Source organism: Ictalurus furcatus, chromosome 28, assembly GCF_023375685.1.
Source record: "Ictalurus furcatus strain D&B chromosome 28, Billie_1.0, whole genome shotgun sequence".
NCBI lineage: Eukaryota > Metazoa > Chordata > Actinopteri > Siluriformes > Ictaluridae > Ictalurus > Ictalurus furcatus.
The window spans coordinates 15,673,705-15,686,096 of NC_071282.1; the positions used below are offsets into that span (position 1 = coordinate 15,673,705).

The following is a 12,392-nucleotide window of genomic DNA, read 5'->3' on the forward strand; positions in this document are numbered from 1 at the left end:
ATCGAACCCCCAGCCCTGGAGATGCTATATTATAGCTTCAGGCATGTGGGTTGGTTGGTTATTTTTCTCCTTTTTACAATTGGAAGTTAAACCTAGCTAAAGATGCTATTCAGTAATAGAATGAAACATTTTTTAACCATGCTTTTAACAGATATTGATCACATGATGCATCAAATTGTCATTTTCTCCGGGATTCTTTCTCTGTGTGCCGTAAAAGTATTTTGAGAACTCACCACATATTCCAGCAATTGCTGAATTGACATGAAAACGAGTTCTCAAAATTACTTTCGGAGTGCATATCTTCAGCTTTGTTGCGGTCATACACCGTTTCACCCAGTTTGCCGTTTTCCTTGTCTGTATCTGTCCTAGCGTGAACCGTGTCCATTTTCCTGTTGGGAACTCGTAGGGATTGTGTCAAACCATCACTCGTTCAAGTTGTGATTGCTCCACTTCTCAGTTCTCGCGCTAGCATTTAAGGCTCTCCGGCTCTGTCGTGACACCTAACCTTGGATTTTGGCAGCTTCTGTCCGTTTCTTCCTTTAGCACATATGAGATTCCAGCCTGTGGCCTGCCATCTGGAAGAGCTGCCTGGCTTATTATTGATGACGGCTAATAAAAAGCCCCCACACACACAACGTTCAATCCTGAATCATATTTATGCCCGGCTGTTGCAGGATGTATAAGATAACAGCTTGTGTTAAAGCACTGTTTATACAGAGGGTTTCAAAATGGAGCTTTAGCCTCTTTAGGATGGAGTTTGGCTTGGAGTTGTCTGGGAAGTGGTCCAAAAAACACTGGAATGACGGAAGATATGATCCAGGGAATGATTGGCAGGCTTTATAAACACATGTTGCTGACAACAGATATCATGTAAACAATATCTCATTTCCGTTCGGGGTTCATTTAGGTTTTAGTGTTTGGTTTGGTTGGTGTTGAAGTGTTTGGTTGATGGTTTTTTGATCAATTACTGTAAGAGCCGACATGACGGGTTTCCTGCGTAGCTCACTAAAACTATGGCCTTCTATATACGGAATATGGCGTCTCAAATGGGATAAAAACGTCATTTATTAATCAGAACCTGCTTTGGGATGATTCTGCTTATGACACCGTGATGATGATTGTCCCAATTATATATTTAAATCCTGTTTTATTTAAGGGACTATTCAATCGTACACAGTTTATTCACTGACATACAGCACCACAGCTGTCTACCATCCAGATGGCATGCGAGCTGAGCCGAGCTTTATAGATAGACCTGGAAACGGTGCGAGCAGTCAGTCATCTGTCAAAAAAAAAAGTCACTACCAAAGTTTCTTTCTCTTTTCAAATGTCCGTAGTCTGGTGGCTGTTATGAATACAATGTCATTTCATTCATAAAGTCTAATGGTTAGTAAAAATTCAGTATCAAAATTAAGTTTGTTCCATTTCTTTCAGACTGTGAGTTTGAACCAACCTACATTTATTTATTTATTTATTTATTTATTTATTTATTTATTTATTTATTCGAATGCGCAATTTTGCGGCCGTTCGATAAAATTTTTAGGCAAGGCATCGAAAAAAAACAGCGAGAAGAAAATATCTCGTGTCAAATCTGTTCATCAAGTGCTCACGTAACATCGAACTTGTTTTAATACGTTCTCGTTTCTATAATAATATGATGGTTTATTAACTTCATTAACATTTATAAAAGCTGTTCCTTGCATCATCTCTCTGGAACAATCCGAGGTGAAGCTCGATCTTTAAGGTTTCCGACGCGGGAAAGTCTTCAAGGACGGACAGCTTTCTGATTTCTTGACAAGCTGCGTGTAAAAAATAAATAAATAAATAAATAAATAATCCGTATTAACTTCACAAATAAAAGAAGCTAGTGACGCTAGCAAGACCTAACTTGTTTTGTAGAGGTTCCAGCATTGGTTGTTCATTACTATATAACCTTTGTAGTAAGTGTAATAGTATAAGAGGAATAAAACACATAAGGACATGCTGTTGTAGGAAAATAATTCACGTCAAGATGGTAACGGGAACAGTCCTTTGTTTGGGGCCACATCCCCCCACCTCGTTGTTCATTATTTTCCTATAACAGCATGCCCCAACAGGTTTTATTCCTTACTTGAATGACGGTTATAAATAAACACGAACATGAGCTGTTTGCATATTTTAACGTCGACCACAGGCATGGTTTAGCCACAGGAGATTATACAGCGATAAGCACGACAGGTCACTGTTAAAAGTACAAGAGAGCCTTTTTACTGCATCTCGGAGAAATAAAAATGATCATGAATGTAAAGGCGTTGCTTGAGCTTAATCGCTTCCTAACTAAGGGAAAGTCTTTCTTTGTTGTTGTACTCGCGTGGGTGTGGGATTGTTTCCATTCTCTGGTCTCTTTAGTCTCTCTTAATTGGTGTGAGGTGAATCATCGTTCTTTATGAAGATCCTGAACTCGTTACTACATGAACAGGCTGATAAAGAGCCTTGAAGAAAAACTGTCCTCACTCTGTTGTCATGAGATCCACACCTGTTGGAGCAAAATCCGGCTTCACGCTGATGGGATCTATTCGTGTGGCGAGATTAGTCCCAGAAATGCCACACCAAGACCTGAGAGAGCTTCCGAACATGTTTATTACCAGATATGGACAGCTTGACGTAGTTAAAACGTTGAATCCGACTTTTCTGTTTATTTCACGCTTGATGCCACGGGTTTAAACATTGTTCGTTTGGGTTTCTTGACTAAATGTACCTCTTTACAAAATAGTTTATAGGTTGTTTGTATGTTTCTCAAAGCGCAGACCTTTCCCTTTTGGTGGACGTGTATTATCTGAAATAGGTCAGACAGGTTTGTTTTCACCTGTTATATATTTAGTACTTATGTCTGTCTATTTTTATGGCGCTACTTAATGTCACTCACTTGGAGTCATGTCGTGAAAAAGATCTAGAAGAAGAAGAGCTAGATCCACCATGTTGTCTAAAATGCCATTTCAGTGGGCGGGGCTTGGGGGCAGCTGGCATTTCGGGTGTATGAAAACATAAGAAAAATCAGACGCAAAGAAGAATCCAGAAGTTTAAACGTCTCTGAACTGTTAGAAAAGGGTGACCCGTAAGTGGTGTTTTTGGAGGCAGAAATGCATTTCATGTGGTTTCCAGTCTGTTTAAGCTAAAAGTGTTGACTGACTCACTTTACTATAGGCAGAGCTCGGAAGATAGCTTATTTTTTTTTCCCAGTGACCGTCCCAGAAATGGTCTCAGATGACCATTTTAATTTGAACCGTTTTAATTCTCCCAAGGCACCCGTAACTGTCCCAAATACTCAACTGTGTCCTTTTAAAAATGTCACCGCAAGACAACATAGAAACCTGAAAGAATTTTATGGAAAGATGGCAGCAGTGTTTATTCAGCTAGAAATTACTGAATAAATTTCATAATCGGCGGGGGGCGGGGCAAGAGCATTTTTTTTTTTTTTCTTTTAAGCGAGTGAAAGAACTGGAAGTGAATAATATCAGGGTTGGAGGAAAAACTGCCTCAAAATCAGCAGAACAGTTTGACAGTAAAGGAAATGTCCTGAATTTATTTAGCAATTAAATCAAATTTTCTTGACGAGCTGTTGTGAGGAACGAAAGTCTAAAAGAAAAAAAAAAAACAATGCACAATTAGTGTCATTAATTCTGTTTTTCATCACGACGTCACGCTTTAACGTTAGTGCTGATATAACTGGCTAACACAGCAAGCAGGATCATCGCTTAGCATTACAACATTGAACAAAAACTTGGGTTCAAGGGTTTTCTAGAAACTCGCTAAATCCCCAAATCCATTGGGATTAAGGCACTCCGGTCACCTTTGCCCTGCTGAACCGGTGTCTTATGTAAAAGCAAATATCCAATAAACCCATGTGATATCTGATTTCATTTTGGTCCTGAGCTTCTGGACGCTTTATAAGAGGGTTATGATTGTTCTGTCGAGGTCTCGTCGTGATGGTTCCTGCACGGTTCTGTGGCACAAAAGATGGCATTGAAATGCAAATGAATGTTTTGAAGGACACTGCAGTCTGATTAATCCACATGTCTGTTGGCGCAGGATGGAAATAATACTCCCCCCCCCCCACCCACCCCCCTCCAAAAAAAAAGGCATTTTGATCAATGACTTCTTAAAAACCCAGTGTTGGGTGAGGCTTCATTGACGAGGTCTAGTGTAGTCTAGTGTAAAGATGATAAAAATCCCTACTCTGTGTTTGGCTCTGCTGACGTAAGGGTCTTCCACCAGTGGAGGAGGGGCGGGCTGGATCCCAGGCATGCATGTTTGTGTATGGGTGAGAGAGAGGGAGAGAAAGTGTGAGCGGCAGAGGGATAGGAGGAGAAAGAGAGCCATTGTCCAGCCTCTTAGTTCTCCACAGGCGAGCGACGATCTCATCTGACGGCTAGAGGTAGAAGTATAAGGACAGAGAAGGGGAAAAGAATCAGGACCAGACGATTTCCGTCCCCGTTTGACGTGACGTGAGGTTCTGCGGGGAAAAAATAAATCATCTATCATGTGTACAATAGATCAATCGAGTCTAGCACAGCCATGAAAGCCCAGCGGGAGAGGTTAAGGATTCCGGGGCTGACACTCGAGTGAGTATTTCCCCTCTTTTGTGTTTTGCGTCGTCTTCGTTTATGTGTCGAATCATTGAGAGGTGCAGCATTACCACAGCAGCAGCTTCTGCAGTATTGCCCTAAGAGAAGAGAAACATCATAAAGCTAGCCAAGGTTTGCTGTGTTCGAGCTGATCTCCGAGCAGTTTTAGGATTCGCTCTTGTCATAGGGTGTGTATTGAATCAGCGAGAACTGGAGCTTGAATTGGAGTGTTTCAGAATGGACGTTCGAGATCTGCAGCTGTAGAACCTGCCAGTCTGTTTGGATGAGGTAACGTACGGAGATACGGCTCCTGGTCCTCCTCGCCGTAATCCACTCGATGACGATGATGGAGATGCTGCGTAGCCCGAACGTCCGAATTACCCTTGTAGAGACCTGAGCCGTATCGTCTAATAATCCGTCCCGTGTCGTATTTATTTACCGTGTGCTCTCGTACCTCGTTCGCGTCTCGGAGATTTGTTGTCGTAATAAGATCTCATTTTGTTCACAGAGGTCACGGCAAGCACATGTTTACATCTGCGGTAGATGCGTGTTGCATCACCGCTTGGTGTTGCTAAGCACAGCATGCATACTTATCTCCTGACACGTCAGATCAGCACTTTCAGGTGACGTGATCGGTTTAGCTTATCAGTGGTCTTCTGCACCACCAGCAACGCATTTATGCACTTGCAGGCCTTCGATAAACAGCCTTGGGCGAGGAAATTTGGAGGTCATGTTGCAGTGTTTGCTTTAAGCAGCATGTAGCGTGTATAGGTTCTATTTGTAGGCTCTAAATGCAAAAAATCAATGACTAATACTAATAGAAAAAGAAATACTAATAGAATTTGGTATGGGAAGCATATTGGGAGCTGATTGCTGACATTATAAGATTGTTGTTGATTTAAAATCTGAACAGCGTTTCTCATAGGTGTAGAATTCATAGGTCTGGGTTCGTTCTTTAAGCTCTTTTTGGATATGAACAAATTAAAAAAATAAAAAAATAAAAAGGGATATATTTATTTATATCTCAAATTGACCATTCCAATCAATGCTGTGGTGCTGCTCTGTGGTAATGTCTGTAATTCTGTATAGTAGTTGTAACTGGAGCATAGTGTATATATAAATGTTCTGCAGAATCAGGACGTTTCAGGCACATTTGAAATGGTCGATTATCTCGAAATGGTGGACTATCCACTGGTTTCACCTCCAACAACCTCAGAAGCACGTTGCAGGACCGTCCAAAACGTCCCGATTCTCCAGAAACGTTGTGCCCAATTTTTACTCCATCTACACTGCAGTTACTTCCTGGATGCTTCAAAATTCCGAGACCTCTTCTGTTTCGTATTCTTTTCTAATCGAATGTTTTTTCTTACAAATGAAATGATCAGCAACAACTCGAGTGAAACGTATGAATCTTAGGAATAGTTACACGAATTTCTATTTTTCTTAGTATTTTTTTACGTGCCCCTTTTTGCTTGAACGACCTGTTGGAGAACCTTTTAATGGTTCCTTTTAATGGCTTGGAGAAGCTAGGAACCGAAGCTAAGAACCTTTAACTATCCAAAGAATCCTTGAGGAACTCTTTTTTTTTTTTTTTTTTCTGAGAGTGTATAGGTTCTCAGAAGGAATAGTGCTACACTGTACCTTTCCTTGTCGCTGGGACAGTACTCTTATCTTTTGATCTGTATATTTCACTTGTCTATATAATGACCCTTTAAAATGATTTCAGGTGCATAATTGGACTGGAGATAGTTCTAGAGTACACTACATGCACCTTTTCGATGTATTAATATACCTAATAAAGATACAAAAAGTGTATAGTATAGTCCGTACTATGTAAGGCCGTACTTTGGGTCAGCATTTACGAACCGTGATTTGACTTACAGCCTGACTCCAAGAAGCTTGAGCCCGACTCCCACAAGCCCTTGCAGCCCTTGCAGCCCGCTGCACGCCTTCCATTTTTGGAGGTAAGAGCACGCACGCACGCTTCTTCGACATTTTGTTTTCCAGGAGCCGAAAGGGTCAAGCGTCGTTTCGCGATCTCTGAAGTCCCTCGTGTTGATTTTCAACAGCGACGGTAAACGCAGATGGCCAAATGGTCTCCATTCAGTGTTAAGTTTTGCTCATTTTATTTTTCAAAAAGCTTTTATATAATTTCATCGAAAGGGACGGTGGGCTTATATAACGCGCTGAGCTTTTGTGTCGGCCCTCTTTCAAGTGCAAAATAGGATTTGTGGCTGAATTGAGTGGCGGATGGAATGGAGGAAATGAGGTCAGTCCAGATCTTAAGAAAAAGTAAGCCGTTCTTGGGGGGAAAAAATTAGGTTTTGAAAGACAGCGTTTTTTGGAAATAGCGAATAAATGAGATGATTGAATTGAATTAAAATGGAATAATAAAGCAAGACTGGAACGGATTTCCTGCTTTCCTGAACGTTACTGCTTTTGATTATCTAGGCAAACATTTGAAATCATTGTAGATTCATCATTAATAATCTGACAGCTTTGTGTCTGTTTTATCAGACAGCGTTTCATCATCAGACAGCCGATGTGCCGTGTCCGTTCCATTCCATAATGACCAATGAAACAGCAGACCATGACGTCCACCAATCAGTCTTAATTCCTCTAATGTGTGTATCTGGACCGGCGACTGAAACGAGCCATTGAGCCATTTTGTGTTCAAACTTTAATTCACGATTACTGGAAATAATACTGGAACAACGTTCGTATCCTATGAGAGCCCCCGAGTTTGTGTACGTTTCTGTCCTAATGTGACCCTCGATTGATCGGCGTTGGAATATCACAAACGAAGCCCGTCTGAGATTAAGCTGTGGCATGGACGCAATTCAGGCCTCCTTTAATCAACAAGTTTGGTGGGATTTTAGTGATGAATAGACGAGAGTCCAAGCAGCAGCAGTACATACAGAAGAACGTGTTATTAGTGTGCTCTTGTTTAATCACAGCTTATCTGAGATTTAACTGCTTATCAGCAGCTTTAACAGTTCAACAGAAACCATCATTTCTGTTCATGAGTATAACTGCAGAATAATCAAATATGTTTGCCAAGGAGGAGTCGTAAAACATCAGTATGTCAATACTACTTGTACTTGGGTTGACACATAGATAGTCCTTGTTTCAGGATAACTACCAGGTAAGAGAGAAATAAATAGAGGACAATCAAGGATAAGGACAATAGGGACGATAAATAATAAAAAGTATCACTTTTTTATACAGCTTTTATTTTAATGCAACGCAACTATTTTGATGGAAGTTTCTTGGCAGACCTATATGACAGGATGCGTATTGTTAATATTATGCAAATGTCTTCAAGGACCTTGAAATATCGCTGTCAAATCGTCCACCACTAATTCTACCTTGGACTATCTACAACTAAAAATTCACTATTTGCAGCTTCCTCGAACGGAAGTCCTGACAGAAATTCATGGACTCTAAGTAAAGTGAGTTAGCAACTCTCCTGATTCAGGTCTCCGTGGGTGCCTTTAATTCATCCTCTCGTAATGGGGGCACCGAAACTGTGCAGTCCTATCTAGAGCGCAAGCTGCTAGATAGGACCCTTTGGGACATGGCAACCATGAAAGAGATTAGGCCTGATGTTGTTGCTAAAATCAGCAAAGCTCAGCTGGAAGAGATAAAGGAACCCGGGCTGGGTAACGGACTTTGGTCTCGTTGTTGGTAGACTGGTCGTTTTATGACCGGTATTCTGTGTGTGATGTCGCATGTCGTCAATATTACCTGGATCTCCTTTGAAATTGCTCCGAGATTGTGTTCGGTGTTGACTGTCTGTCAGATTTTCAGGTTTTTGATACGTAGCTGTCGCTAGAGAGTTTGATACAGTTCATCAGTAGATGTGGTTCTGTGGAAGAGAACATTGACATTAATTCATTTGGCTGATGTTTTTATCCGCAGTGTATTACAATTGAGCTGAGCAGATGAGGGTTAGGGGCCTTGTCCACCACTGACTGAAATGACAAATGACGACCTACAGACTTTCCTGGTAGTTTATCACCAAAAACACGACGATGTCTTGCTTACTGACCACTAATTGGTACTTAACCAAATCTCTGGAGTAATCTTGAAACATGAGAATACATGAACTTTACATCCTGTGTTGATATCTCATTATATCGCGGCGTTCCTCTTGGAAATTGGTGGAAGTGCCAATCAGACGGCAAGCTTCAATATTCTGAAGCTTATACCCAGATAAGTGTACAGTAGATATCAGATACTCGTTGATATCTGACTGGTGGATGAACTTTAGAGTCCTGTACAGAGTCCTGACCTTAACCCTGTTAAACACCTTTGGGATGAATTGGAATGCTGACTGTGTGCCAGGACTTGTCGCCTGACCTCACTAATGCTCTTGCGGTTGAAAGGGCAGAAATTCCCACAGCCACTTTACAGAATCTAATGGAAAGCCTTCCCGGAAGATTGGAGGTTATTATAGCAGCAAAAGACGGACTAAATCAGGAATGGCATGTTCACCAAGCAAATAAGGGTGTGATTTGGTCACGTGTCTACATACTTTTGGCTGTATAATTTACCGTATGATGTGGAATAGATGTGGTGTTCTTCACCATTTCCAGGATGAGATAACAGAGGATTTGGAGCTGGATTTAACCATTTGAAAAGCAGTGAATTTCCATTTCAGACAAGCTTCAAAGCAGCAGTTTGATAGGCTGGAGCAGGGCCAGATGGGGAATACTGATGATGATGATGATGATGCAGTCCTGCCCTGACTCATTCGCCACTCCTCCCCATCTCTTCTGTCTCCTCAGTCCCAACCAGGATGTGAAGTGGTATATCCTTGTTACTCGATATGGAGAGCGTTTGCTGCTTATCCTCCACACACTCAATCAGCTCAAACACTTCAGTGCAGTACGCAAGTGCAGCCACTGTAAATAGTCGTACCTTCTTTTTTTGGTTGGGCAAACTGTATAAAGGCCAGCAAACCTTCTCCTGTCTCGTCTCTGATCATTCAGTTTGAAGGACGGGCCGTCTGCATTACGGCAAACAAATTCCTCAGCTGAGTCGAGATGTGCCTGGGCAGCTCTCTGCGAGCGGTGGAGTCACGTTGAGGGCTAACTGGAATGCTAGCAATGGACTCTTGACACTTTTCTTCACTCAGTTTTCTGTAACTGTCCAGCATTTTTTTAGACCATGTCCACCACAAGCTTCTCCATGCCTCATTTTCTTAATGGATACAATCTACAACGGTTACAAAGGTAATCAAGGGAATGGGGCTTGATGTTTGCAGTGAGGCTTACAGCAAAGCTAGCTCATGTTGAGGCAAAAGCATTGCCCGTCAAACGGGGAGTGCTCTTCGTGTTGGATTTTATCTGTATGCACATTATTTGAGGAGATGTTCGATTGTACTCTAGGTCCAAATGCTCAAGTCCATATCAAGGGACAATTCTTGGCTCGTTTGACAGTCATTGTTGGATTCCTTTTGAACCGCAGATTGATTAGATAATTGTCTGTTATTTTGTGCATACAAAGCTTCTCCAAAATAGGAGTTAACAAGTATACCCACTTATTGTTCTTACTAAAAATATTAGTGTTTTGTTATTTATTTAAAAATTTTTTTACACATACGCAACACTAATCAGGGGTTTGCTTAAAGACTTTCAAAGCTGCTCACTTTCTTGTATAAAAATGATTTGGTTGTTTTGAGTTGTCACCCGTATAAATGCTAGCATTGCTCTTTATATCGAGAAGACATCACATGCTCTGGAGGTTCCAAAATGTCTGTGTTCCTCTCTGTGAGTAGGTTGCTTCAATCTCAGGTTTGCTTGAAGCTCAGGTTCATGTGAAGCTCAGGTTTGCTTGAAGTTTGGGTTTTCTTGAAGCTCAGGTTCATGTGAAGTTCAGGTTTTCTTGAAGATCAGGTTCATGTGAAGCTCAGGTTTGCTTGAAGATCAGGTTCATGTGAAGCTCAGGTTTGCTTGAAGCTCAGGTTTGCTTGAAGATCAGGTTCATGTGAAGCTCAGGCTTGCTTGAAGCTCAGGTTTGCTTGAAGATCAGGTTCATGTGAAGCTCAGGTTTGCTTGAAGTTTGGATTCGCTTGACACTCAGGTTCATGTGAAGCTTGGGTTCACATAAAGCTTAGGTTCGCTTAAAGCTGGGGTTCTTGTGAAGCTCATGTTTGGTTGAAACTTGGGGGTTCACATAAAGCTCAGGTTCTCTTAAAGCTGGGGTTCACGTGAAGCTCAGGTTTTCTTGAATCTCGAGTTCACTTGAGGTTGGATTTTGCTTGACGCGAATACCAAGCCACTTTGTTGACGTGAACCAGAGGTCACTTTCCTGGTCATCACCCGGTTCCGTTAGCAGTTTTCACTCTCAACCAAACATAAACTCTCGGCACCAACAAATTTGTGTTCCGGAAAAACCTACAAGTTTCTAAAAGTCCCAAGGCATCAAAAAGACGTCGATGCATGCAATATAATTACCTTACATCTCTAGTTAGACTGAGAGTAATAAAGACTGACTGTTTCAGATTTGTTTGTCAAGTTACTTGTGTTTAAAAGGACATTGATTGAATTCACTGCTTTTACGAGCCTGTGCAATAACGCCTTTCAATCTTTACCCATAACAGTCAGGCAGACTTATTGCTTTAATCTGTAGAGAGTTCAAAATGGGTTTACATTGGATTCGTCTGTACTTGCGTATGTGCAAATAAGAGATCAAACGCATAAGTCGGAACACAATAAACCAGCCTTTTGTTATTAAGACACAAAACACAGTTCTTCTTTTTTTTCCTCTCTCTCTCTTTTTAAAAAAAAAAAAAAAAAAATTGAGTAACCATGGGACATAACACCTCCATTAATTCACACTGCATTCACTCTTAACCCCTTACTGATTCATTGCCAATAAAAGCAGCATTTTTCTCGAGCTGAGCTAGGATCTTGTGGTAATATCTGTAAGCTGTTCCTTCGTCCTGCCTTCTGGTGTCATGGCATCACTGACCAGCCCACTTGTTTTCCTAAAAACCGGTCCTCTGTTAAAGTTTCATCCGAACCATTGTCCAGCATTCTGTTGGAAAGACAGATCCTGTGCAGACTCGGCCAGTCGAAATCCGTGGAAAGAATGTGACGTCTTATAAACTACTTGAGGGGATTGATGATGGATGTTTCATTTAAAAAAAAGGCTGTATTTCCATAATGGCATGGTTGGGATGAACAACGTTGGGGTGAACAATGCTTTTTCTGGTGAGATTCACGTTGTCTAAAATCCAGACGAATTCGACATTCACGTATTTCTATACCATCATATCTTCCGTCTGGTGTCAGATGCCCATCTGCCTGCTTCAACAGTGCGCCTTATTTCAGTACGGTAGCACCGCACTAACTCCGGAGCCAACGAAGAGGATTAAGAGAACTAAAAAGCAACCTGTGGTTATTATGTTTTCTTGCTTTTGAAGGTTATTTTCAAGTAAAGCCGCCATCAAATACATCTCGGGTGTTTCATTTTGAAATAATGCTAGCATTTGATCAGTTGTACGACTCGTGTCATTTCACTACTAAGCTGTAGGAGGCAAAATACTAGGGCAGATTAATCTCCATCAGTTCGGAGTATTTGCTCCGTGTGAGGAAGTTGTATAAATAGCTGTGGTAAATCTGATCCTCTTTCACTGAGCACCTGTGAACTACATTTTACATACCTGCCGGAATGATGAATGTTTTATGCCTTTACCGGACTTTCCGTCCTCGTCAGGATGACCTGCTGAATGCCAAATTATTCGTTTGAGGATTATATCGTTTTAAAGTGGTGTATATG

The 12,392-nt window shown here is 41.3% G+C and overlaps 1 protein-coding gene across 9 annotated transcripts in view; it reads left to right on the plus strand.

The window, feature by feature from the left end:
* The window catches only part of mast4 (microtubule associated serine/threonine kinase family member 4), a 97,654-nt gene that overhangs the window by 54,305 nt on the left and 30,957 nt on the right, over nt 1-12,392 (plus strand). For 2 of the 9 annotated variants that reach the window (XM_053618529.1, XM_053618531.1), the window contains one exon: nt 6,488-6,568. The exons of 3 other annotated variants lie outside the window; for them this stretch is intronic. In XM_053618529.1, the coding sequence (XP_053474504.1) occupies nt 6,488-6,568 (81 nt within the window). Of the gene's footprint in view, nt 1-495; nt 4,602-6,487; nt 6,569-8,497; nt 9,842-12,392 lie in introns of those variants that run through there. 4 more of the 9 variants (XM_053618534.1, XM_053618538.1, XM_053618532.1 and 1 more) reach the window with 3 other exon arrangements.